The sequence below is a fragment of the Loa loa genome, assembly GCF_000183805.2.
Source record: "Loa loa unplaced genomic scaffold supercont3.118, whole genome shotgun sequence".
Lineage (NCBI taxonomy): Eukaryota > Metazoa > Nematoda > Chromadorea > Rhabditida > Onchocercidae > Loa > Loa loa.
The window spans coordinates 57,913-84,347 of NW_018108298.1; the positions used below are offsets into that span (position 1 = coordinate 57,913).

Here is a 26,435-nt window from a genome sequence, read left to right on the forward strand (position 1 = left end):
AGAGAGGTTCTTACACGGTTTTTATCGCGTAACTGATAGAAAAGCGATGCAGTGATATCGTCCAAATTCGAAGAAGCAGCAGCAGCTGGTGAAGAAGTCATAGCTGTACCTCAGATGTCCTCCCTTAATCAGTCATTTGCGAAGAAAGAAAATGAAATCACAAAATCATCGACAGGAGGAACATCGGACAACTCTCTCCCCAAAATTGCTGCACTAAGAATGTATTCATCATTGTCGCTTAGTGAAACGACTCTGGCCAACAATTCAAAAAAAAAGAAAAATTGGGGAAAAAACTTTTTTAAATAACCGAAAGAAATGTCAATAAATTTTACACCATGAAATTCAACAGACTTATCAGAATCTACGTAACTCGGCATGCAAGGAAACAGTTTTCTAAATCTTTTAAGAGGAGCTGAGATAACAGTAAACGTTAAATAGTCCAAATTAGTTCCATTGTTGGATTGAACTAGCAATAAATTGCATTGTGTCTTGCATCGTAAATATTTTTCAACAATACTGATAGTCGTCATGGGAAGACGGTTATCTTGATAATAGGGTGTAATCATTATTAAAACAATAGAGTATGGAATACCCTGTGGTCGTAAGATTTGAAAGCTTGAAACTTAATATTTAAAGAGAACCTATCGAAATTTCCGAAGATTCCCCATACCATCAATTTCAAATCTGAACTAAAAAAGTTGAATTTCATGTGGGATGAAAATTTAAGAGCAAAAGCAGTGTTAGTGAAATCCATTATAAGTATACCATTTTCCATTTTTTTTAAGAAATCATTCTGATTCAGCAATGTAAAATATGGAATTCTTCCAACACTTAGTAGCAGTGGAGTAAGCCACTTCCTCACACTTTTCTCCTGTTGATGAAACGATTGTAGCCAAAAAAGATCTTAACAACACTGAAAATAAAGTCAAATATGGTAAAATCTAATTTTTCACAAAATAACGTTAATGTAATATACAGGTAACGTCATTTTAGAATTTGCTCAGTGAATCCTGAAAATCGAAAAATGGTTTTGAAGGACAGGGTAATTCTAAAACCAAAAAATAAAATCACATTTTTTCCAACAGTTATTCCTTAAATCATGACAGATATTAATTTTTAATGAAAAAAAATGTCAAATGGTTTTTCGATTTCTATATTCGTTTCGCCATTATCTTCCTAGTCTTATTAAACAATACAACTAACAGGCGAATTCGAGAAGTAAAATTCTTAAAAAATCGAATTTTTCAACCAGTCTATTCTTTCGCAAAAGTAATTTTATGCAAGCATTCATATACAGTTATTGGTAAAGCAGTAAACACCTCATCACCAATGTTTTTGAGAAGTTTGAAATGTTGAGACAAAGATGAAGCGAGAAAAAAAGAACAAATTCACGATGCTGGAATTAGTAATAAAGACAAATTTTCTAATTTCTTGTCGAACGTTCAAATCCAGTGGAACACATTTTAACACTTTAGTGAATTGTTACCAATCAGAAAAAATTAGTAATAAAAGGATCAAAGCCAAAATCCTACTTTTGAAAAAATTAAGAATTGCATCATGTATGTGAGAGAAAACGCAACATAATGGTCGAAGAAATGACAGTAAGGAAGGAAAGTCATTGATGGACAGGAAATGTACTAAAAAGTATGATACTGGTGAGTAGAGCACTATTAAAAAGAGCACAATCTATATATAACGCATTTGTAAGGATACAAGTCTGGAACTGGAGAAAATTCGTGAGATGCATTTGAGAGGAACAAACACGTGAGAAACACGGGGATGCTTTGGGATGTCTTTGAAAACCTTTGAGAAAATCCCCAGGTAAATCAGATTCCAAAACTAGGAGTAACGCTCCCGAATACAAAATGGTGAGTGACATCAAGATAACACATGCCCAGACGGCCGAAGTAATCAGTTTATCGTATGCAATGATTCGGCTTAAGACCTAGTAAGTATTTAGCAGCGTTTCCGGATTTCTGGAGCTAATCACCAACACCGGTGTACGATCTGAGATATGCTGAAATGATCCATGAGGCATTTATTGCACTTTTATACGTAAATATCAGATGGACACGGAAACGAGCAAGTTGAAAGTCGACTGACCAGTTACTTGCAAATACACTGAGTTTTATAATGACTATCCAACGATGCCCACAATGCATACCTTTACAGTTTACAATCTTACCTCATAAAGGTCTCGATCCTACCTTATCTCTCGATTTTGACTCCCTCAACTTTAGCTCTCAATCTCATAGCGCACTTAATGAACGTTTGAATAACAGCATTGAGTTCATACTTCATTTGTTTCTGTATATAAAAAAAAATCGAAAGCATGGCAATTTTTGCTTACACATAAATCCTAAAACATCCAATTCGGAAAGTCTAAACATATAGAGAATTTAGTCTAGCTTAATGATTGCTCTGAAAAAGCTAACAGTCCAATAACAAGGAAATATCAGTCTAGGATTCAAACTAATCTGTTAATACTTATTACTCAACATAACTCCCATAATTTCGTTAAGTACGATCGTAGTGAACTTAAAGCAAATACATCATATTTTAACAGTATTTACTTACTGTGTTAGTCCAGTAAATAAATAGGGCTGGATGTTAGCGAAAATTCAAAGCAATGAATTTGAAGTTGGGAAAAACATTGTAAATCTCAAATCCGTTGAAAATTAAAAATCTTGGCCTTTGAAAAACCACATATCCTATCCAACCTCTACATATAAGGAATATTTCACCGAAACTGAACCAAATATTCTATATTCCATGTAACATGTAAACATGCACCAATCACTAATTTTAGCTCTTAAGCCATCATGAAAAGCAAAATAATGAAAAAAAACTGGCAAATGATTCGTAAAAACACAACACCGTCCGCAATGTGAAAGCATGGATGAAAGGAACCACGAAAAAAGTTTAGAACGACTGAAAAGTTATATATAGTATTAAGCATCCAGCACATCAACTCTAACGGTTGAAGTCCAAACTTCTATATATGAGGTTTCAGCGAAAATCTCCGACTTTTCCTTCGATGTTAAATCTCATCTACTGATCCTCCCAGAAATTCAAAAATCGATTTCTCTTGTCATACTTTACTGAAAGAAATGATATGAGAAAACTGCTCAAAGAGACAATAAAGGAAGTTCCGGGGAGTTCTCCTCCGACTCTCTTCTCTTCCTATTCAAGCAGTTCAAATTCATCGTAACTGTCGTTCACTTCACCGAGATCCATAAAGTCTGGAAAACAAATTTCAAGAGATGGATTCAGCAAATTTTTCATTTATTTAATTTAATGACGCTTCCATTTTTTTTTTTTTTTGGGATTATCCTCTTGTCCACACTGCGGAATATTTGACTATGAAATAACCTTTAGCACATCGAATTAAATCATTGTATATGCAGTCTGTCGGCTACACACAAGCACATGATGATGACTAAACCAAAATTAATAATAAGTTGTTATTGTTAAGTACTCTTAATAATAATGTACTCTTCGTAGTTACGTATTCTTTGTACTTGGCAACAGATTCCCCTGTCATATTCCATACCTTTGCATAGTATTGGTCACACGCTGAATGTTCTGAATTTGAGATCATTACCAGCTGATTTCAGTAAGGAATAGCCAATTTAAACAATTTACCTCGTAGTTTGGTATTTTCTCCAACATAAGGTACAAATGGCGGAAAATTTTTCGGCCTTGTTTCAAGCATTTCGAATAGAGGTGGTGTTGAAGCCGGTAGCAAATGCTGAAACAGTAATAAACTGATAAAAATCAATGAAAAGAAGGATGAATCCGAGATTAAGCTAAAATATATCGTGAGAATGACTGACTCTCTTGATAATGATTAAACCAGATAGATTTGTTTATAGTAGTAAACAGTACTGTTCGTAATCGTTGTGCAAGCTCGTTGTAATCGTCTTCGGTATGACAGAGAAAACCAAGTGCTAGTGATGGATCCACCTTATCAATTTTCGTAGTCAGGATGAACGGACAGTGATAGGTGCTGTCTCTGAATTCATCATTTTTAATCTGCAATGAGAAGAATAAATATATGAAACACATGAGTAAAAAATGAACAGATAAGTGGGGAAAAATTATGGGATATCATGAGGATTAGAAAGTTATGTAGGATGATGAAGACTTCAACCTTGCAAAATGTCCTACCTCGACATAACCATCACGTTCATCTCTTGTTGCCGTAGTTTCATCTAAATCCACGAAATCCTGGCAGAAATGAGGGTCCAGATAAAGTAACTAAAAAGATAGCGTCATTTTGGAAGTGTTATCATGAAATTTTAAGACTTTTGAAACTGACACCATAGGTTATGCGAACTTTTTTTTCGCTCCATTTTTCTATTAATTTTTTTTGTTAGTATCGTTCCATTCTCCGATTTAAAAGTTCGGCTAAAGGTGATAAAACTGCCTTCATCTATTTCATAAATGCTTTGCTCAGAGAAACATCCACTGATTTCACAACAAATAAATAATTGTACCAAAAGTTGTAACATACGTTATTATCTACAATACCACAAAAGTAAAGCGCATGATTGGGTCGACCGCCAATGATACCAACACATTGTGGTAATTGAAAAAATGCCTGGAAAAAGATGAAAGTTACTATTCACTTTGTTTTCAATTTTTCACCTGTATCTTTTTTATCTTTATCTCTCCACTTGTATCTCTCAATTAGTATATACTGTCATGCACAAAACATCCTATTTAGCTGTAGGTCTTTGTAATGGACATTACAGCTTTGAAACAGCTCTTAAATCATATCTTTTCTTGATATAGAGCCGAAGAGGTAGGACATTTCATCCTTTCAGAGACAGATGAATTAATTTTTCCGTTTCACAGAAATTTGAAGAAGTGTTGGTTATCCTTTTCGTTGGCTTTACTTTTAACACATATTCTAAAATATGGATACTGATATAATATTGGTTTGTAAATATCATTATCTTTCTTGGTTTAGCCTCAAAAATATGTCTACTTCTTAGCAAATAGAAAATGTTTTGTAAGTTGCCCTGGTATAATTTATCGATTCAAAGGTTTTTCGTACTTCCGAGGTTAAACTAAATGAACAGAAAAATAAAACCTGAATGGCAGGGAAGTAACAACGGTTGATTGTACTTAAGCCAAGCCTAAGTGGAATGATGATTAACAATGGTCGCCACTCTTCACTATTACCACCGTAACTGCTTATCGAAGAGGTTTCACTTCGTGTTGGAGATCGAGTTGATTCCGGAAATATTTCCGCTTCTGTAAGATTTTGATCTTTGGTCGAACTATTAGTAATTATAGTTAACCGCATGAAAGCTTCAGTTCCAAATATTCCTTTTCAACACGAAAGACAAAAATGAAACAAGCATTTACCAGCAGGATTAACAGCATCATGATTGTCATTATAATCACTTCCTGTTTCACGCCGAGATCTACAATGAATCAAATTTTCAGCCACCTAACTGATGAATAATACCAAAATTAATAGTGTAACAGCTCTTACGCTATAAGGGTAATGTCTCAACCGTTCAATTTGTGATAATTTTTTATTTTGGAAATTAAATGATGCAAAGCAAGGTTTAAAAATCTCATATAAATGAAATTTTAAAAAATGAATCAGAATGCTTGATTATAAAATAGATTAAGATTAAAACAACTACCCAGACTTTCGGTAAGGAGGTCTAGTAAAAGCCATAGTGCGTATATCGCTCGTTATCAGCACATTATCAAGAGCTACATGTACCGCTAGTCGTGACCACTGATCATATATGACCAATTTTTTCAAAACTTGAGCCGTCGTGTTCGGACCAAACCATTCGCCAATGTTCTTGCCTTCGGATACTCCCATATGTGCTGAAAATGAAATAATTTGATATAGAAATGTCGAAACACTGAACAGAATCATTCTAATTTTAAATACTGAATATTACTTTTTCAACCACAAGAGTATACCATAATCGAAACTACAAAATAATTCATGCACCTTCGACACTGCTTTACATCAAGTCAATTCCAAATCTAAATCCCGTCTAAATCCAAGACTGATTTTAGAATGAGTTTCAATTCGCGGAAAAACTTAGAACACAAGGAATTTCGACGCCAATTTTCAAGAAATACGGTGTCCGGAATTTCAATTGAATTTTAACTTAACTCTTAAATGTAGCAATCACTTTATAAGCTACTAAGAATGGTTAAAGGTAATAAATAAAATACTAAAACAAATTGCTCAATTTTACCTATCTGATGTATTGAGAAAAGGCTGTTTTTCTTATCCTGAAACATACGCAGGATGCGTTTGTATTCAGCCAACTTGATATCTCGGTCCCAAAGCCAATTACGACCCAGATGTCGCACTATTAAAACTCGAGCCAACAACATTTGACCACACCGCAGCATACATCCCCAACCTTGATCAGTCGTTGGCCCAATGCCACCTATAACAAAATTAAATTGGCAATTAATAAGGTGGACGAAGTCCAAACACTGACGAAGGCCATAGTATTGGCATGCAAAAATGAAGTGAAAGACCAACCATAATAACCAAGTAAAGAACAACAGATACCAATTTTATTGGACTTGTCATAAACCGAGGTGTTATCTATCTGATCATTCAGATATTTCCTAATTTATCCAGTTTTTAAAGAAATCGGATATTGTCAAACTTGAATATTAATAACTTACCAATGGGTTGAAAGTTTTTTCGATATGTGAACCATAACAGCGATGCCATAATGTCTTTGATGCGTTCCATATCTATAATCAGAAAATAAATATGCTAGAAGCAAAAAAAGAAAACATATCATTATTAGTGTTAGCTCAAAACTAAATACGCAGAATTTATTTCAACAGCTTTTTTTATGAAATGATAATAGCAAAAAAATGATGGACGAAGATAGCTTTTCGAAGAAAAAATAATCTCAATTTAACGATAGTTTATTACCTCTCTAATCCCTAAAGATACTCGCAATACAACTGAAATTGGTGTGCACCTCAAATACTGATCTTATTTGAAAAGAATTCTACTTTTCCTTAATATTATAGAACAAAAATGGCATCACATAATACGGTAACAATATCTGCGCTGATTAAAACAAACAGAAATTAATCTAACCTCTTCTCGATGTAAATTTCTCGCCTAAAAGATAAATCGGGAGATTTGAATCAAACAAAGCATAATTTTCAGCAACCGAAAAGCTTGGATCCAATGTAAGATAAGTCTCCAACATTTTGCTCACTGCGGGTTTCCAATCGGCAAATAACCTCCTGAATAAACAATTTCTAAAAATTCCAAAAAAATTGTGAGAGATAGAAAAAAAAATCAATAATTTGTATATTCAAAGCAAAATCTCTACCATGCTCGTTTTTTTCTTTTTTTTTTTAATTCTTTTAACGAGATGTTTCTTTGCTTAAAATTAGTATTCACCTGTATCATGTCTAACTAAATGATATATGTATATTGGGCATATAACATAGTATGCAAACAAATAATAATTCCAACTAAAATTCTACCGAAAGTTGGACTGATAAGTGCGATACGTACTAGGCAATCCAATATGAGATGTGTAAATTATACGTAGAATTACCGATAATTTATAGGACTTATCAAGAAAAAATAATAGTGAAATTGTAGCGAGTCTAAAACACATTGTTTTATCTATTTTTTATACTGATTCAGAGGTAATTAAACTTAGATCAACTTTGGTCATTCTAACTAAATCTATCAAATCTTTATACGCTAAGCTGTAAGCAGAGATAATGTGATGTCATTTAGCAACATTATCGTTGAGAAAGTAAATGAATTACACGTTATGTAGTGATACAAAAGAGAGTTAAGAGTATCCTTGAGAAGAATGTAAAGATTATTTCAGTAATAATGAATGAATTGAACATGAATTGCATATCCTCTATTTAAAATGATGTGGAATTCACGTCATCCAACTTCATAATCAATACTACATTTATGTAAGGTGAACATGTGAATAAAACGTGTCATGGAGGAAACATTTTTAATAAAACATTCCTAACTTCTTCCAATAAAATGAAAGTCATCAGCAGTGGTGACAAATACGAAGAACGAAACGAAAAGTGTGAGAAGGAAAAAATGATAAGAATGATAAGAGGTATATTATATACATACTTCGCTTCCTCATGTACTCGCTCTTTCTTCAGCCTTAGTTCGGCTAACATCACCTGCTAACGATAATTTGCTCCTGTTAACCATCAAATGTTGTAGAGCGTTATCAAAAGTTTTGTTCGATGCTAAAAGAACGCAAAGAATGGATTCGTTGTCTTTCACGTCTTACGTAAACGTTCGTCACACGTCTTATGGTTTAGCCATGTGAACACGTCTCATACGTCAGTCATGTTAACACGTCAACCATAACAAAATTACGCTCAAACACTTCCAACGTACCCATTTGTTGCGAAAAAAAAAAGGGATAGATAGTATAGGTACATCCCTCTCAACAATATCCTTAATTTGAACTCTTCTCTTATCTGTTCATCTAACCTTCTCTCTTTTTCCTCTACCTATTTGTCTGTCGTTTCGCTCTTTGTATCAATAGAGGCACTTCGTAACAACTGGAACGATCTTTCAGTAGATACATCTGCTCATTATGTTTTAACGTGGTTGTTTCCGTTTTCACGTGAAACCATTTTCCATTTTAGTCACGCTTCCACTTTCACGTGAAATCATTTTCCATTCAAGTCACGGCTTGGATTTTACGCATATCATTTGATCCAGTTGGCATTTGTTATTCGTGGAGGTGCAAGTTTGTAACTTTGATAAACTTTCCTCTACTTGCTTCCTCTTTCTCTTAAGTGAACCTTTTTTACTTGCAGGACTTTTGTAATCCGAAATTATGAGCACGACATTTGGGAAATGGATAATATTTTCGTTTACATGCTCGAATCCTGAAGTGTTTTCAGATTGTTTCGGTTGCAAAAATTAACAATTCTGAAGGTTGGACGAAACGAGTGAAATGGTAATATAATGATTTGAGCTTCCCTTTTTTGGAACTAACACATTAAGAGAAATGAGCTACTTTCCTCAACCTTTATTATTTTTCATGCGTCCAGATAAAGGATTTAAATCTAGGAAAAGAAAGTTCAGATTTGGAAATCTGTAATGGATGAGAAGGAATTGGATGCTTCGAAATCCATCTTATAAGTTTTGCAACGTTGGAAAATATCACGAAAGTATGCTTCACTAGTCTGCATAAATTTTATGAAGTTGTTAAAACTTTATGCATTTTCTATTTTAGGCTGTATTAGGTCATCATATACTTGCTTCACTGTTTCTTTTCTTTTTCCTGACCAAAATTCGCAAGAGATTTTCACTGGTCGAGATTATCCTCTGTAACGGGTTAGTTCTAAGTTTTTTCTGCAACTACAAGTTTCTTTTGTTTGAAGCGTTGAGTTTTTTAGCGCCGACTAAGTATAATGCAATATTGTTTCGAGCTGTTATTCAAACTATGCAAGTTATATGGCTGTTCAAGAGACATTAACCTACTTATTTGTCTCAACAGTTTTTGCTTCTGCAGTGCAGTTCATATTACTTTCAGGACTTATCTTTTAAGTATCTTTTATTTTTCACCTGAAATTATAAAGTTCTTAGTGATTGGAAGAAATATTTCAATCTGTTCTTGTTTATTTTCACATTAGTTCTCCTCGCCTCTTTGTACTTTATTTTTTGATAGTACTTTCCAAAAATTTTCAACTCTTCAGGCTGCAGCGTTATTTACCACCATCAAATGCTGCTTTAAAACAAGCATCCCACTCCCATTTTACACGTCCAATGAAAAATCGGAAGCGTAAACATCCACGGTATGTTTATTTCATTGATAACAAAATGATCTTAATTCACTATTGAATTTAATTTAATTCCTAAGATCTAACCAACCTCCTGATGCATTCTTTGTTTATGTAGTGATGAAGAATCTGATGCTCTCGTGCCAAAAAAGGTGGAATTGGACTTGATGTCAGTTCCGGTGGATATCGCTGATCTACAACGTTTGCAATTTTACGAAACATTTATGTGGTCTGCAGAATTTCTCGGCTTTACTTTGGTAACTTGATGTTACAGTGTCTCAACTTTAATTTATCATGAATGCACTTTTTTGAAACTTATTACGCTATGACTTAACAGAAAGGATATATAATGAGATATTTGTCTTAAGCAAGCTCAATTTCATTTTACTGGAACTGTTAACTGATGTAAATGTTGAAATAACTCTTATTTCTTAACGACAGTTTTTCAACGCAGGGCTGTTTCTTTGCTTGCCATTACAAATAAATAAATGCATAGAGAAACTCATTTATTTAGAATTTAATATTAAAATATAAAAAATTATTGGACAGTACTGTTAACAGAAACAGTTAAATAGTAAAAAATTTTCACAGTTTATATAAAAATTCGGCAAATGATTTTTTATATATTCAACAGTGTTGCTTAATAATGGAGTTTCTGTCTATCACAAAAGTTTTCTACTGAATCCGTTGATGTTTACTGAGATGGAATTACATGCAGAAAACAACGGAAATAGGATCTATGGGTAATGGATAACAGTATATATGCACAAGCATAATTTAAGACTCCTTTACTATCACTACAGTTTTGTTATGCTTCTATATTTTCGCTTGCATTAAATTCGGTAGACTTGCAGGTATCTTATATCACAAGCGAATTCATATGCCTTATCTTCCCCAACAATACGGATTTTAATATTTCCATTATATGGTTACTCCTCTCGGTATTCTTCCTACTTCAGGTATTGGTCATTTTCTTTCCATTCATAAATTGTTAAAAATGTGGTATGGCAATATTTTTAAAAAAAATATGATATGGTAGTATTTTTAAGTTATTTCGGAATACTTGATGTTTCCAATTTTGTGATTTGTTGTATTACCATAAAAGGTAAGCTTTCAAACTGCAGCGGTCTGCCAAAAAGGACTCATTCAATAAATGAAATTATCTGAATTCATTAGGAATAATTTCGAAAAATGTCTTACGTTTTTAAATTTTTAGGCACTGACTTTAGTAGCAGCTACATACTTTACAAGTAACGTTGCCATTGGAGAAAGAAATTTGGTCATTTCAATAGCGTCTTTATTTTTCTTGTTCTCATTAATATTAATCATGTTCGCTGAACGTCTCTTTGATATGCCCTTGAACGAAGGTGATTCATTCAGCTTCCATGCGTGAAATAATGAAAAGGTTCCTCGGTCAAGCTAGAATCGGAAATTGCAGTAATGGTTATTTCTAAAATTGCAGTAGTGTTTTCAATAATCTTTCAAATACTTTTCTGTTACTTGCAAAATGATTGGTTCCAGCATTCGATTCACTGAAGAATGCAACGGCAAAATTTATGGCGGAGAGTCGAGTTCCAGACTATATGTCTCAACATTCGCCACTTCTCTTTTTTATCTCTTTGGCTGTCATGCTGGCATTTTTTGCTGCTCTGCTTGTTTTTCCCGGTTTTAGGTATGCGCGTATGTATTCCGATGTCGTTAAAGGTGCTGAAAGACCGCTTGATAGGTAAACATTCCTGAAAATCACGTCGAAATATTTTTATAATATTCTGTAAGTAGTAAACATTTTCGTGACCGTACAAGTGTTTTTCAGTTTCTCTGGGAATTCTTTGATATCATTAGCTACATTTTCCACGCACACACTGATATTTGTGCTTTTCGACCACTGCTTCAGAACTGAAAGTTGACTATAGCTGGAGTGACTAGATTTCGGTGAACTGTGTTACATCAGCTTTTTTTAATAATTAGTTTTTGTTACTGTCTTCATTGCTCTATGTAGAGAGAAAATTTTCATCAATATCTTGAAGTTATACAGTATCGGTCTCTTGGTCTAACGAAGTACTCGCGATTTTTGTTATTTTTCCATAACTTTGTGAGTTTAGAATGGAAAAAGTATGTAAAGACGGGAAAAATACTACCCTTAACATTCCAGTCGTCGCAACTTCTTGGCTACTGCATTTATTCTTCAGTCAATTTTTTTTCATAAGATATCCATCCATTATCTCAACGAATTTTTATTGTCTACATCAAACTAATGATTAAATAATTATTTCAGGATGTTGTATCACCTTACTTTTATGTCACAATTTTTGGCATTGTTTTTATACTCTCACCCTGCAAAGAACTACCTGGTTTATGGACCTAAACGGTTGTGAGTTGTATTTGTATTTGCTTAAATTCCTCATTTATACATCTCAATTATGTGAAAATGCAGATTTTTTTCGAAATGTCAAGTCATTCTGAGCCTTAACAATTAGCATTTAAGTCTAGATTAAAGGCCTCTTAACTTTTATTATTTACAAAAGAAGTTTCCTTAGTTATGTCAGCTAACTTATAATTCATTTATAAAATGTGAAGTGTCATAGAAATTTTTAGCATGCACAGTTTTACATTAGCTTTTTCATTTGGTTCTATAACATTTTCAGACTGAATGAATCTCAGATGGATACCGTGCGTATATACATCGTTATTCTAACTGCATTGTTACGCCTTTTCCTATATCGTCCTCATCTGCAATCATTTTTGGATCAGTCTCTGATTGCTCTTTCTAAAATTCACCGTGAAAGTGGTTGGATCAAAACATCAGAACTGCAAATGAAGGTGAGATGGATGTTTCTGAATTTTCAACTCACTGGTAGAGGAATGGAGAAAGTGATTTCATTTCAGGAAGCTGTCAATTTTCAAATTTCCAGTTTCTTTGTTTTCTTTTTTAATTCTTGCAAATACTTGGATTATTGCGAAAAAAGGAGACTGCTGCTATCCGTTTTTTAGATACAGCGCTATTTTTATTTTTTCAATGTTGCTGCTTTGCATTATTTCGTGCCACCTCTTCTACCCGTTCTTTATGCTTTGATATTGAAAACAACATGTAAGTATTACAGCAAATTTTTAAACTGTAAATTTGTGTACTGAGTGTAAATTTACGTTCATCTTTAAAGAATGAAAATTACGATATGAAACGGAAAATATAGATTCGTCCTTAAATTTCATGTTTTTTTCGAAATTGGAAGTGCCAAATTTTCGAGAATAAGATTCGTCTTTGAATTATATATTTTTTGGCATTAACAACGTTAAAAATGTTAATTTAGGTGGTATTTCATGGACTGGAGTGAGTCACGAAGCTATTCATTCACATATGCTGTCTACTCTTCCTGCAGGTTCATTGCGGGCGTTACTGAATGCCACCGTGCACCGAGGATTGTGGTCAATCTTAATTGTTGCATCACTTGGGACTAATGCAGCTTTCGCTCTCATGGGCCTTATTTATGCGCATCGTTTCGAATGGTCATAATGCTACTGCGCAACATTAATGAGCATTTCTACTAATTTTCATATTGAACCAAAGTTTTTCTCTCATAGTACTAGACTGCAGTATGTATTATGGTATTTTTACAGATACCATCAAGAGCTGTCTGTATGACTTACGAGATTATGTCATGAGATTATGTTATTAATCCAACGTGTTTATATTAATCAATTATCGGTTTGAGGAGATTCATCGATATATGCAACTTTACGGGGACATTTAACGTTTACCGTAAATTTCACCATTTCATGTATTCGCTTTCTTTGCGATCAAAGTTACGTTCTGTTGTTTTTGCTGGAATTTGAGTTAAGAATCCGATTTATTGGTTAGTGTTACGGATGGGTTTTCTTGTACTGCGTTCTGTTTGGCTTTCTCTGTAAGACTATAAAATCGATAAAGTTGTGAGAACAGATCTTACAATTTTAGGTGCAATATCGACTTTATAGTTTTGTAATTATTATTGCATTAAGATAATGTTGAGTATTATTTGATGTGGGTTAGAACCGTTTAAAAATGAATTATATCTACCAAATAAAAAATGCATTTTTATCATTACTCCTCATTATATCAATTTTGATATCAAGGATCGATGCCTTGCACTTATTTATTTGAATAGATTTTTAAAATCAACTTTAACTGGGGTTTTTTTCTTAATTGTTACCTTGCCGTGCAAGGTCACCCAAGGTTCTGCTTTACTGAATTCCAACGTTATCTGAGATTTGATCTGTTAGTTTTTGTGTAACATAATGTGCAAGTTTAGCTGAAAATGACAGAACCGTTATCTTTGATGTACGGAATCGATTTGCCAGCACGAAGTATTGTTGGTCTTCCAGCGGAACAAGAAAGAACTTTATTTCTTGTTGGTACCTTATCGTTAAAGCAGGATAATCAGGTAAATCTCAACTCGTGTAGGAAATGAAATTTTTGAAGTGATGGAAAACAAATCATGCGCTCAAGGTTCAAGCAGAAGAAGTGTTAATGCTGTCTTTGAAAGTTCTATTTCTGGCTTTCTGAGATAAATAATTGTCTAATAACCTCCTTCCCAAACATTTCGAACAATATCTTTTATTGATATTCTAGTGGTTTCCCTGCTCATTTTCACAGCTCCTCATGCAAATATTTTTAACCATATGTTACTATCGATCTCTCGTGGTTTTTTTTGAGGTTTGCTTACTGGAAGTCGATGATGACTGGCTTCAGATCACGAAACGGTCATTTAATCATCTTGCTGGTGAGATTTGGTGTATATCAAGTTCGTCCGTTGATCCGAACATTATTGCCACATGTTATGTTGCTTGTAAGTATCTGATTGTCATCGTTTCTCTAGAACTGTATATGGTAACACTGATAGGAGATGGAAATGGATTAAGAAACAGAAGTGTAGACTGTTGTTCATCGCTGCATAAATAAGCAATAGTGAAGTGGCATCGCAAAATAGCGGTTACAGTTATGAAAAGCTATCAGTGTTTTTGCAGAAGTTATAACGACTAGGTTTTATAAACAAAAAAAAAAGAAAATAGAAATAACCTTCCCAGGACATTCATAAATGACAAGACTGCCTTTTGACAGTCCCTAGACATTCTTGGAAAATATATTGATCCAGTAAGACTGTCTTTTTCGTATGCATACTTTTCTAGTAAAATTTCTGGTTTTCATTCATATTTTTCCGACAAAAAAATTTTTTTTTCGGGGATGACACAGCACGAAGTGGTGTTGGTTTGTGGAAACTGAATGATGATGAATCGAATTTGATCGATCTTGCACAATATGAATCCCCTCTGAAAAGTGGAAGATGCATTTCGTAAGTTGGAATGTGTTTATTGCAAGAGAAAGAAATCCAGTGATAGGTCTTAATGGATTTACTATCTTTAACCAGATTTCCTATGACATTACACGATCAATAAGATCTTCAGAACTGTTAATGTATAGTAACATCTTTTAATATTGTGATGATTACACATCGAGACAGACTTGTATGAGCTTCTTGGCAAACGAATTCGTGTTGCACGTCATATTCATTATGTTTAATCCCCAATGCTTCATGATCGAGACGCTTTTGGATATCATTTTATATTTTTTTTGAACCCAAATTCCAACTGAAATTTTCACAAATTTTGAAATTTTCAAATTGTAGAAAAATTTGTTTGAAGTTTCTAACCTACTTTTAATCATTTACACTACCGGTTTCCACAACATATCCACTTAAACATTTCACGTATTTGTTTCCAACATTATGGCCTATATGAAATAATTTACTTTAAGGGCTGAATTCCATCCAAGTGGGAATAAAATGGCCATTGCCGTTAATAATTTTGTACTGTTGGCTGATGTCAGCAACTCATTGAAGGTTTTTTTTCTTGCTTTGTCTTTTTTCAAAAATTTTTTTTCTAATCAACTAAATTATTTGGTCGTTCATTCTATCTTTTATGTTAGGAGAAGGACTAATCTATTTGTGCTTATCCATGGGCCTTTTGAAAGAGACTATTCTTACCAGCGGTCAAAAATTTCTAAAAAAAAGTTATTTTCTCACATTTCCAGTTTTGCGGTTTTTATTTCCTGCAACCTTTATCTGAAATTCCATTTGGAAATTCATATTTCAATACACGATATCATTAAATTGTGGGGGCCATTTTTGAATAAATTAAGATTTTCCTATTAAATAATCCCTAAAGTTTTTTCTCGTTCTAAAAATAAATTAAAAATTAGTGTTTCATGACCTTTGAAATTCTGAAATACGACTTATATTTGGAAACTGATCAATTTTTACATCGGTGATCAAGTTACCTGATTTAATATTCATTAAATGATTCAGATAGAAAACTCTACATCAGTCGACAGTAAGGCACCAATAAGCGCATCAGTGTGGAGTCCCCACTCAAACGGAAGCACCTTAGCAATAGCTTATGATGCATCGGTGAAAGGAATTGATATTCGTAGTTTGCAGTGAGTAATCTACCGTTAAATCAGATTTGGCTCTTTTTCGGATTACCTGACCTCAGAGAAATCAATGGAATTTTACTGACTTAAGTGAAATCTGGTCTTCCTGACATATTTTAGATCTTTCTGTCTTCTGATAAATATTTTATAAAAAGATCAGTTTGGATTAATTTAGGGAAGCGTTTTGTATTGAACACGTAAATTCACCTCGTGTCAGAAATCTGGATTTCAATCCCAATATGCAGCACATTGTAGCAACTTGTGGTGACGATTTCAGGGTGGCATTATGGGATATGCGGAAAGTGAATACTCCATTGAAATTTTTACAAGATCATTCGCATTGGTGAGCCTTCATTTCAATATCAGTTCCTTTTCTGAAATGATTAGCTTTTTGGTTTTTACGAATTCAGTTTCTCATTTCGGTACATTAACTCGTGTTTATCTTTTTATATACGTTGTCGTTAGCTTCCCAGTTTCTATCATTCTTGTTATTTTGCTTTTTTGCAGCTATTATATCATCAACAATAGCTAATGTCTAATATGGAACTGTTTTTCGATGCTGAAAAAATTCGTTGAGTAGAGTAGGAATCATGAAGTGGAACACTGGAGTGCTGATTCTATATGGTGATAACTAGTAAAATCTAAATGTGCTTTTGAGTTTCGAAGTTTTTGCCAGCGTTACAGGGTATGGTGTGTCAAGTTTAACCCCATTCATGATCAATTGTTGTTATCAGCAGGCAGTGATGCTAGATTGTTTCTCAATAGCCTCGAATCTCTTAGCTCTGAATCTATCCATTCCCTTGCATTGGTACAGGACGAAAGCTATTCTTCACCCGAAAAGTAACTTTTCTGAATTCAGAATGAATTTGAATGTTAGTTTTTTGCATCTGTAATTTTTCCTTAGCTGTATTGAGTCCGGGAAGGTTCGAAAAAGTTTTTATACAGCCTAGTTCCAGGAGGATTTGAGAATATAAACTTCTTGGTCATACTAGAATTTCTAGAATTATATACATTACTCGTACCCGGTACTTTCTTTTCGTTCTAATGTTTACTGCCTATTAATCGATCATAAATTTTTTTTCTAGTATTTTGGGTGATGAACGTCTTGAGAAGATGGAAGAGCATGAGGAATCGGTATACAGCTGTGCATGGGCTGGTAACGATCCGTGGGTTTTCGCTTCAGTTTCCTTCGATGGTAGAGTAATCGTTTCAAAAGTAAAACGACATCATAAATATGCTATATTGCGGTTATAGCAAAAATTTGGTTGTGGCAAGAAGTTATGATGTGATATTCTTTTAATATGATTTAGAATGTGATGAAATAAAGTACTGTGCTTTGCTCAGTTGCTTTAAAGAAAAGCAAATTTTTTAATTCTGTGTTTTGATAAATCTTATTGTAAATTTATTCGTTTTGTAAATTTACTTCCAAAATTTGTCCTCCTATCAATTCAAATCTGTCTTCGGTTGTTTGCTTCCAGTCATTTTTTTATTTCAGATTTGATTTTAAATCCGATGCCATTTGATTTCAAATTCATTTTAATTCGTTTTAAAAGGACTTGTAGCTAATTGCTTTCAATTCCCTTTGCCTGGAGTTGTAAATAAATGTGGCCATTTTACAGGATGGTTTGTATTCCTATGTAGTGCTTATGTGTTATGCTTAAGGCGGTTAGTTTTTTTATCGCAGTCAAATTTTTCAGAAAAGGAAATATTAGGTGCAAAAATCACTGATTGGTCTCAGAGGTTCAAGTACAACGTTTGTCATCTGCTTGTTATCGTTTGTTTGCTTGTTAGAAAGTGCTGGAATATATCCACTAGTTTCTAAAATTTCTGCTGTATCTCGTCATCTCATAGCAAATTAATAATTTTTTTTTTGGTATTTGGCAGTTTTCTCTTGTTACCAGTTGCATCCATATTGGAAACAATCTTATCTTAGAAGTGGTCTCATTCTTCAAATTTTAGGCATTCATAAAAATCATTCAAATTCATTAGTAGTATTTTCCGCGTCTAGTGTTTCTTGCTCAGTGCGTTGCAATTCGACTCTGTTCAAGCTTTTACAATAAATATACTGATTTGGTGAAGGAGTTGATCTGAAAGAGTATTTGTGTTAAAAATCACGGATGTATTGTAATATGAGATGATTTGGATTAATCAGTTTTTTGGGTCGATGAAAATACGTTGGATTCAAGGACTTGCTTTAACTCCTAAAAATTTTTACTTTCATTTGAATCTTTAACTTTTGCTTCAGTTTATTTTATCGGATGTAACCATTGTCATTTATATCCTGCTGTTTGCGATTGAAGATTGAAGGTGCATAGAATTCAATCGTTTGAAGATTCATAGAATTCAAGAGATATATTAATCTATTTCCCAAATATCACAACATGATTAAATTCACGAAGTTTCACAAAAGTGGTTTGTATATGTATGTAAAGTTCAAGTTTGGGATGCTCATGTCTTTATCAGTACTTGATTATCTCTTTTTTTGTCAAAAGGAATGGTAGTAAAAAAAAGCACCGGAGATATTACTTCCGAAAGATTTTAAAATTGCTGAGTTATTTGACGATTGGGTCAGACCAAAACACTTATGTAATGTATAACATTACAAGCTACAGTGATTTTATAAGAGAAATTGAGGAGACACTGAGAGACAAAGTGCTGTGTTATGTTCCAGCGTTTAATAACCCGGAGCAAGACGCGCTGGTGGACAATGATCACAGCTTCCCGGTGCACCTGGTTGACCTGGTTCACCTGGTGCTCCTGGTTGTCCAGTTGGACCTGGTGGACCTGTAATTTTGTCTTAATAGTAACATGTTCAAATAAATGAATTCTGAATTTAAGTTTCAGATTCCTTGTTCAGTTTTCAAATTCGGTAAGCATCTAGGTGAAACAATTTATGAAAATAAATTCATATATAACCACCATCAGACTTACCGCGTGGTCCTGGTTCTCCTGGGCCTCCGAGTCCTCCTGCCTCACCGTCTCTGCCTGATGGTCCAGGTCGACCAGGTTGCCCTGGTGAGCCTGGTCGTCCTGGTTGTCCTGGAGGTCCTGGTGGTGGCCGTTCTCCCGGAATGAGTTGACCAGGTTCACCTGGTGGTCCACGTTGTCCGGGCTGTCCACTTTGACCAGGAGCACCTGGTGATCCTGGTGGTCCTTGAGGACCTGGTGCTCCATCATCACCGCCTGAAAAAGTATATGTGTATACGGAAATTTCTGCAGATCTAGAAGTGTATAGCTTAATAAGCATCGAAAGTGAGACTTACTTGGTCCAGGACCTCCAGGTTGTCCATCAGGTCCGGGTGATCCAGGCGGTCCAGCAGGTCCAGGTGCAGCCTGACATGGACATTGCGGAGGTACTGGAAGCAACCGATCATGGAGGTCGGCATCTGGACCTGGTGGTCCAGGCGCTCCAGGTCCTTCGCCTGGTGTGCCATCTCTTCCCGGCGTGCCTGGTGGACCATCTGGTCCAGGCGGTCCTTGTTGACATGTGCAGCACTGAGCTTCAGTTTGACGGGTAGCACGAACCAGTATATCAAATGGTTCACTATCCCTTTCTGGCCCCATCTCCACCATCTCTCTCCACATATCACGTGAACGTGACTTACAATACTCTACTTCACTCTGAAAGACGAACTTCAGGAGTTTAATAAGTTATATGAAATTTTGAAATTTTTAAAGTTTCGAAACTTGTTAAAACCTAAAAAATTAAATTTATATGCTCTTACGCATCTAATGGAATGGAATAATCAGATTGATTTTTTTTTCATTGAAGTTTTACTATTTTTCTTTTTTTAAGTGAATTCATTAATTAAAATAGCTTTTTTCGGAAAGATCCAAAACCGGATTCTGATTCTTCAATGCTTTCCACCCACTATGGATTTCTTCTTGCCCTCATTTTTCATTTCTCACCATTATATTGAATAAGAATTGAAAACTGGTTCGGATACGAAACACTTTTTTATGTAATATTCGGCAAAAACTATATTTGGCCGTCTCATTTTTTCCGCATGTTTATCCGCACTTTTCATCTTTATTTTTAATTTCTTGCAAGATTCAGAAAATGACAGAAATAGCTTCTTGTATGTCTTCTTTCACCTCACCTATTATTTGACGAGCTTCAAGCTTAATGTTACTGTCGTCAATTTCATGATTTAATTTCCGAGAATTGTATTCTCGCTTTCCCTTCAAAGATATTTGAATATCTTTTGTTTTGTACAGAAATATTACTACTAAATCTGCCCAATTTTATATGCAAAATTTTTTCTAGCTTTTGGCGTAGGTGACGTAAAACGGAATTAGAGAATAATTTTTTTCTTTTTTTTCAAGTAGAGAATAATTTTTGGTAACCGTTATTTCATTTTTTTAATTTTTTTAAAGCATGGGAAGTATGCCCAATAGTAGTAGTTAAGTTACAAAGTCTTTGAACCACTTTTTGAGTATTAAATTTCAAATTATGCAGCAAGGTAATGAATTTAGAAAGTGGATGAAAATAACCAGCAAAGCAAAATTAATGAATAATAGCAGCAAAGGAAATCTAGGCAATTTTTTAAGCTTACAATTACCTGCACGGTTGCTTGTAATGTTTGAACGTAATAGAAAACCATAGGAAACGTGAAAATACAAGCTGTTACGGCTACCGTCGAAAATACAACAGCCGCAAAGGCAACCGAACGTAGTGATGACTTGTTCGCCATGTTTTGTTGTTACACGCACAATTACTGCATATCTTCTTCAGGGGTCTTTTATAGAGTGAGTATATATGCCGCGTAGAACCGGTATGGACGAGATGGTGGAACGAAGTAACAGATCATCAACAGGGAAACACCATATTGTCCGTTTTAATGAAAACTCACCATTATCATGATCTTGTCGGCATGCATTTTTCATCCAACTCTCTGTACACCACGTATCACCATGCATTTTATACTTCTTGAATAGACTTTCACAAGGCTTTCTTTAATCCACGTTAGCCGATAACTCTGGCAATTCTTTGAATACTGGAAAAGAAGATCGAAATGATCATTTATTGGTAGCAAATATCTCAAATTGGAAGTGCCATAAACGTTGTGTTCTTATCTTCAACAAAATCAATTTGAATGAAATTTTTAAATTTCAATTCCAACTTTGCATTTAGTCCCCAGTTTTAATATTTAAATTCTAATAGTTGATGTAATTAGAAGATACTTTACGTTACATTTTATTGTGCTATATACGCAATTTCTTTTTTCTTTTTCCTTTCACTCGCTTTTTTTGGCAAAAACTTCCCATCAAAAATAAAAAAGTACTTGCATCATGGACTGACAGATCGAATTGTATCGGAAAGGATCGGAATGAATTTGAGATTTAATCAAAATTGCCATTCCATTCATTTCCTGTTCAGATCAATTATTCATTATAGATATGAAGTGAGTGTTTGAATGTAATTCACATGAAAAAAAAAAACTTGATTTTAATTTTTCATACATACATTACAATACATTTGATAAACAATAATTGAGACGATTGTTGAAGGATGGTTTGATAATGAGGGTAGAGTGACTGCTTAGAGTTTCAATCTTACCATAGTATCATATTTCTAAGCTTTAGTTTCAAATTTTTCCCAATTAAACTTCACCCATATATTATCTGTAAACATTAATGTAACACTACCACTTCCTACAAATAACAGGTATTATTTCAATGAAGTATGTGATAAGACAAGCAACTTCTTATGATGATATTACGATAAGTAGATTATAATGAAAAGAGAAATTATGAAAAAAAACTTTTAAAATAAATTAAATATGAGGAAAATAGATGATTCATTCTTCGTTTATATAAAAGAAGAAAAAAAAGTTGGCACTGGGTTAGTTTGATCATTTATTAATTTATCCTTTTAGAAAGTGGCGATGCTATAGAAGATATGTTAAGATTTTTGTCTGTTGAAATTCTCCTCTATCACAAACTTCTTTTTGTCGTAAATGTTATCATTTATTATCATCCAGTTTCAAAACAAAAAACGAAAAGTTGGTGGAGGAATTTGAAACAAATATTCTTGTTGAAATTTATAAATAATAACATCAATAAAAAGGAAATTGGAAGTTATATAAAACATATATGTTATTGAAATGAAACGGTAGACGATATGTGAAGGTAAATTTAAACAATTTAAACAGTAATTCCACTAAAATTTCAAAAAATGTTGAATGAAAATTAAGGGAAAACAGAAAGCTAACGTAAAACACAAAAACCAATGCGATTTATGATATCAGCTGATCCAGAACGTGATTCATTCTATCTCATCAGCTGTGATTCATTGTATATCATTAGATGATCCAGAATATCATTCATTGTATGTCATCAGTTGATCCAGAATATCATTCATTGTATGTCATCAGATGATCCAAAATATGATTCACTGCCTTGATCCAAAAAAAACGTTTGAGAAAATAAGTTTTGTCGAAGCATTCATGAATTTATGAATAATAATATGCTAATTTTTTGTTCACTCACTAAAAGATGAGATCATCTTTGGTAGTATCCACATTAAATGAATGAGCAAAAATTACCATTGAAAGGTTTTGGATGATTCGAATGGTTAGCTATCAACCAAATTTCTCCTTATCTGACATTTCTACCCTACCATATGTATATATATTAGTAGCAATAACAAGCTCTAATATATGTATTGATATAAGCTATAATATATACTGGTACCAATAACAAGCTATGCTGTATGGTGGTCCAATTATCAATTATACGAATTTTTTTTTAATAATTTTGATAAAATGGGTAAATAAAATGTAAAAGGAATTTCAGTAATTATGCTTATTTGGTGCGATGTATAAATTATTTGGAGGGATGAATATGGTGTCATTTCTATAATTTCCAAAAGATGACAATCAGTCGGTACGATGAACTCGTTGAAATGCTTTTCCATAATGCATCCATGTTGCTAATGTCGTTGGTAGTTTGTACATTTGTTTGCTGCAAACATCACAGAAAACCGAAGGTAATTTTACGCTATCAATAGAATAGAAGGTAAAAGAAGGAAAAGAGAGAGAGAGAGAGAAAAAAAGATAACTAAATAAGAATGAAAAAATCGGCGGACATTGGCTATATACATCTTTTTTTTTCGATTAAATTTGAAGTTTCATCATTTCAAATTCTTATAACATCTTCATGGTAAATAAAACGTAGACGAATTTTTAGGATCCAAAATTCATTGATGAAAACGACCCTCTTGCCAAAACGTTGTATAATATTAAAACCGATATTGCATTCCCAAAAAGAGTAATGGAAGAAAAGCAACAAAGTCCTCGGACAGATGCAATCGCCATGAGTTGGAGTTATGAATATGAAAGCAATATGCCACCATCACTTTCGCTGTCATCCTCGCCAACATTTATAAATTCCAAAAAATACTTGAAATTGAAAAGTTCTGGTGATACCCAGGAACGAAATTCAGCAAATCCACAAAATCCAATACCACAGCAGTTGCCGCTTAGGCTACAACAAAACCCAAACGCAGCCATTTCCATAAGGGTATAAAAAAAAAATCTTTTTCAATGCAACTATTTAAAGAACATTTCAAAAGTTCTGTTACTCTGATCTTCCTGCAAGTAATTAACCTCACATGTCCTTTGAGATTGACTTTCTGTTAGCATCTTTTGTCATCGTGACCAGTGCAATTTTGAGTTTCAACACACCTTTACAATACGAAATAACTTGATATCTGAAATTATAGATGCAATAAATTCCTCGACCTTGCCGTAAAATTTCCGCCACAAACCGATACTCTGTTCTGCGTGCAAACAGTAACATCTTGACTGCACCAGCGTACCATAACATATCTTCGGTCAACTGTACCGGGAGAGTTGAAACAAGCATTTGTATGTTTAATCGATCAGATTAGACAACTTCCTTGGATGACTACATTATCGTGAAAGACAGTGCAGTAGGTGACATTACAGACTATCTTTAGGTTATGTGTAAATAGTGTTATGCTCATATAGTATCACTGTGATTCCCTGTACAACTGTATGTCCAACGATCATACCATTCATGGTTCTTCCTGGATTTTTCGGTAATGGAAGATATCTTCCAAAGTATTTGTTTGTCTAGGCAATTGGAAGTGGCAACGCACAAACATCAATCTTCAACGGCGTTTATTTTCATGTTAACAAAATACACCAAGAAATTAATCATGCAGATAGAACTATAATACCACTGATTGCAAAGAAATGCGTTGTGCTTACTAAAATTTGAACTTCATTTTTAAAATTCATGAACCTGCACCATTTTATACCAGAACTCAACTCCTCCCGCGGACAAAATCCATTCTAATGATGAGACTTTAGTGGTCAGCAATTCACACTGCCTAATCATTGTCAAACAACTTAACGATGTAAAGAATAACAACTCAAAAGTTAGACTAAATAGTATTTCCAATGTAAAACAAGAGAAATAATTTCTATGTTTAATGCTGCTTTTTCCGAAATGAACATCCTTCTGTTAGATGGGCTTTTCCACCAGTTGGCTGGCAAAGTACCGTATTACATCCAACGCAAACTACCACGGATTGAGCATGACTGAATACTGTTGTAATTTTGTAACATCCTGGGCATTTTACATCCATGAAGAAAGAATTCGGTTGCTGTACTAACCTCTTCAACTTACATCGTTCTCGTTCCTTAAAACAAAAATGCATTTCGCTGAATATAATTTAGGCATTAAAAGGATATAAAGAACAAGTAAAATACTTGCAATTCGAATCAAAAAATGATTACATCTGACAACGAAATTTGTAAAGCAATGCAAACTCAAACAAACACGCACCACATGCTTGAATATTAGACACACATAACTCACACAGCCTTAACGGAGTGACCAAATTAGTTTTGAACTTGATGCATCCAAAATTCCTACATCATGGCATCAAGAAACCAAAGCTTACGTTGGACGAAAATACGGGATAGCAATTTTACCTTTTGAGGATCTGGATACAATAAATCTCGTGCTAACGGCATTTTTTATAACAGATGCAACGTAATTATCGAAAGTATTCGTTAACTGAAAAAGCACGACAGAGATATGTGTATATTTCAACTAGCTCATCTACAGATGCATATTCAAATTATGCGAAACCTTCAGGTTATTTCAATAGTTCGAGATAACTCTCTAAACTGCTGAGTATTAAAGAGATCCAAATCACGTCTGTTTTTCCATTACATCTATATCAGAGTGATATTATTAAAATCTTTCTAAAAGAACTACAGCTCTTGAATAACAAATTTCTACCTTTTCTTTCACTAATTACTCTTCAGCAATGTTATCAAAATGCAATACTTCCCTATACAGCATACTAAGTATCCCACTAGCAAATAATTCGATATGAATCAAAATTTCGATATGAATTGTATCGAATTCCTGTTTCAGGCCACTCTAACTGATTTACTTAAGGTCAAAAGAAATTACTTATATCGCTCCTGCTCCAGGTCACTTTCCAGGTCACCCTAATTGACTTAAAATCCCGCAACCCACGATACTCATGGAACCACGTCATACTCAACCCCCACAGTTACGAATCCCAACTTGACTTTACATCTCCCACGCCAACTTCGTCTCCCTTCCTTCTCTTACACCTACCACACTTACAACCTGCTGCGGCTAAAGAGCCAAACTTCAACCAAGTAAAGTTCGCACGCGGAGTGAACTTGCGATTCCACTGTAAAGGGATAAAGAGAGAAGGCTGCAGTCATTTCCGTTCGCGATATCTAGCTTTATAAAATTCCATTCTGCCTCAAATTACGAAATTGCAAAATCTGAAATAAATTCTCTTCCAACCTTTTATAGGTACAGTAATACATTTGTAAATGATGTGAATGATTTATTTACATCTCTCTTTTTTGATTGACAATCAGCATGACTTCTTCGCCGCTCTTCATTTCAAAAAGTTTTCAGATGTCATCTTGAAACATGACTGCTGCACAAATAGAGTGCATTTGATGTACTTACCAAGTAAGACTACTAATTTGTTCAAAAATTAGCAACAGACCACGTCCCTTACTCAGTGGAAATAGATGAACTTTGCTGAGTTCGTTTTCGGCTTATTTGCAAGGTGGCTTAATAATGATAATGATATATATATATATATATATATATATACTAATAATGTCTT

At 33.9% G+C, this 26,435-nt stretch overlaps 7 protein-coding genes across 8 annotated transcripts in view; 3 read left to right on the plus strand and 4 right to left on the minus strand.

Moving 5' to 3' along the window:
• Positions 1 to 101, minus strand: part of LOAG_17716 (hypothetical protein) — a gene marked incomplete at both ends in the record, with an annotated part of 5,280 nt that extends 5,179 nt beyond the window's left edge. The window contains one exon of the mRNA XM_020450379.1: positions 15 to 101. Coding sequence (XP_020305950.1) covers positions 15 to 101 — 87 coding nt within the window. The remainder of the gene's footprint in view (positions 1 to 14) is intronic.
• A 2,587-nt stretch (positions 102 to 2,688) lies between these two features.
• LOAG_03889 (hypothetical protein) lies at positions 2,689 to 8,268 on the minus strand. The gene is made up of 12 exons (XM_003139426.2): positions 8,141 to 8,268; positions 7,115 to 7,266; positions 6,685 to 6,756; positions 6,240 to 6,437; positions 5,664 to 5,856; positions 5,377 to 5,435; positions 5,099 to 5,262; positions 4,517 to 4,603; positions 4,171 to 4,260; positions 3,889 to 4,035; positions 3,646 to 3,751; positions 2,689 to 3,242 (listed from the first exon to the last, which is right to left on the minus strand). Exons 1-12 carry the CDS (start codon positions 8,188 to 8,190, stop codon positions 3,184 to 3,186), a joined length of 1,377 nt encoding a protein of 458 aa, XP_003139474.1. The 5' UTR covers positions 8,191 to 8,268; the 3' UTR covers positions 2,689 to 3,183.
• A 568-nt stretch (positions 8,269 to 8,836) lies between these two features.
• LOAG_03890 (hypothetical protein) lies at positions 8,837 to 13,543 on the plus strand. The gene is made up of 11 exons (XM_020446442.1): positions 8,837 to 8,987; positions 9,267 to 9,367; positions 9,730 to 9,828; positions 9,932 to 10,070; positions 10,668 to 10,772; positions 11,030 to 11,180; positions 11,335 to 11,539; positions 12,089 to 12,184; positions 12,459 to 12,633; positions 12,805 to 12,901; positions 13,122 to 13,543. Exons 1-11 carry the CDS (start codon positions 8,985 to 8,987, stop codon positions 13,322 to 13,324), a joined length of 1,374 nt encoding a protein of 457 aa, XP_020303217.1. The 5' UTR covers positions 8,837 to 8,984; the 3' UTR covers positions 13,325 to 13,543.
• A 551-nt stretch (positions 13,544 to 14,094) lies between these two features.
• On the plus strand, positions 14,095 to 17,530 carry LOAG_03891 (the record flags this gene model as incomplete). 2 transcript variants are annotated; one of them, XM_003139428.2, is made up of 8 exons in its annotated part: positions 14,095 to 14,231; positions 14,504 to 14,636; positions 15,041 to 15,140; positions 15,602 to 15,686; positions 16,152 to 16,282; positions 16,452 to 16,619; positions 16,961 to 17,116; positions 17,362 to 17,530. In XM_003139428.2, the coding sequence occupies exons 1-8, from the start codon at positions 14,106 to 14,108 to the stop codon at positions 17,528 to 17,530; spliced, it is 1,068 nt and encodes a 355-aa protein (XP_003139476.1). In that variant the 5' UTR covers positions 14,095 to 14,105. The 2 variants fall into 2 exon arrangements, with proteins under 2 accessions (XP_003139476.1, XP_020305951.1); XM_020446443.1 differs by lacking the exons at positions 16,961 to 17,116; positions 17,362 to 17,530 and adding an exon at positions 16,784 to 16,885.
• Positions 17,531 to 18,887: 1,357 nt separating this feature from the next.
• LOAG_03892 (hypothetical protein) lies at positions 18,888 to 21,011 on the minus strand. The gene is made up of 4 exons (XM_003139429.2): positions 20,839 to 21,011; positions 19,540 to 19,897; positions 19,208 to 19,459; positions 18,888 to 19,060 (listed from the first exon to the last, which is right to left on the minus strand). The coding sequence occupies exons 1-4, from the start codon at positions 20,968 to 20,970 to the stop codon at positions 18,951 to 18,953; spliced, it is 852 nt and encodes a 283-aa protein (XP_003139477.1). The 5' UTR covers positions 20,971 to 21,011; the 3' UTR covers positions 18,888 to 18,950.
• Positions 21,012 to 23,045: 2,034 nt separating this feature from the next.
• LOAG_03893 (hypothetical protein) lies at positions 23,046 to 23,806 on the plus strand (the record flags this gene model as incomplete). The annotated part of the gene is made up of 2 exons (XM_003139430.2): positions 23,046 to 23,267; positions 23,468 to 23,806. The coding sequence occupies exons 1-2, from the start codon at positions 23,151 to 23,153 to the stop codon at positions 23,804 to 23,806; spliced, it is 456 nt and encodes a 151-aa protein (XP_003139478.1). The 5' UTR covers positions 23,046 to 23,150.
• Positions 23,807 to 24,417: 611 nt separating this feature from the next.
• Positions 24,418 to 25,903, minus strand: LOAG_03894 (40S ribosomal protein S27). Its single transcript, XM_003139431.2, has 2 exons — positions 25,243 to 25,903; positions 24,418 to 24,947 (listed from the first exon to the last, which is right to left on the minus strand). The coding sequence occupies exons 1-2, from the start codon at positions 25,282 to 25,284 to the stop codon at positions 24,735 to 24,737; spliced, it is 255 nt and encodes an 84-aa protein (XP_003139479.1). The 5' UTR covers positions 25,285 to 25,903; the 3' UTR covers positions 24,418 to 24,734.
• Between the last annotated feature and the right edge of the window lie 532 nt (positions 25,904 to 26,435).

Coding starts and splice junctions, on each gene's coding strand:
- LOAG_03889 (XM_003139426.2), bottom strand. CDS start 8,190: ATGTTAGCCGAACTAAGGCTGAAGAAAGAGCGAGTACATGAGGAAGCG. Junction 5,436..5,663: donor CCTCCTTACCGAAAGTCTGG/GTAGTTGTTTTA, acceptor GATTCATTGTAG/ATCTCGGCGTGAAACAGGAA. Junction 3,243..3,645: donor AGAAAATACCAAACTACGAG/GTAAATTGTTTA, acceptor TTTGTTTTCCAG/ACTTTATGGATCTCGGTGAA.
- LOAG_03890 (XM_020446442.1), top strand. Junction 9,829..9,931: donor CGGAAGCGTAAACATCCACG/GTATGTTTATTT, acceptor TTGTTTATGTAG/TGATGAAGAATCTGATGCTC. Junction 11,540..12,088: donor GCTGAAAGACCGCTTGATAG/GTAAACATTCCT, acceptor TAATTATTTCAG/GATGTTGTATCACCTTACTT.
- LOAG_03892 (XM_003139429.2), bottom strand. CDS start 20,970: ATGGCGAACAAGTCATCACTACGTTCGGTTGCCTTTGCGGCTGTTGTA. Junction 19,898..20,838: donor CATTACAAGCAACCGTGCAG/GTAATTGTAAGC, acceptor TTCGTCTTTCAG/AGTGAAGTAGAGTATTGTAA. Junction 19,460..19,539: donor ACCTGGAGGTCCTGGACCAA/GTAAGTCTCACT, acceptor ATACTTTTTCAG/GCGGTGATGATGGAGCACCA.
- LOAG_03894 (XM_003139431.2), bottom strand. CDS start 25,284: ATGCCGTTAGCACGAGATTTATTGTATCCAGATCCTCAAAAG. Junction 24,948..25,242: donor TGTATCCAGATCCTCAAAAG/GTAAAATTGCTA, acceptor TTTTGTTTTAAG/GAACGAGAACGATGTAAGTT.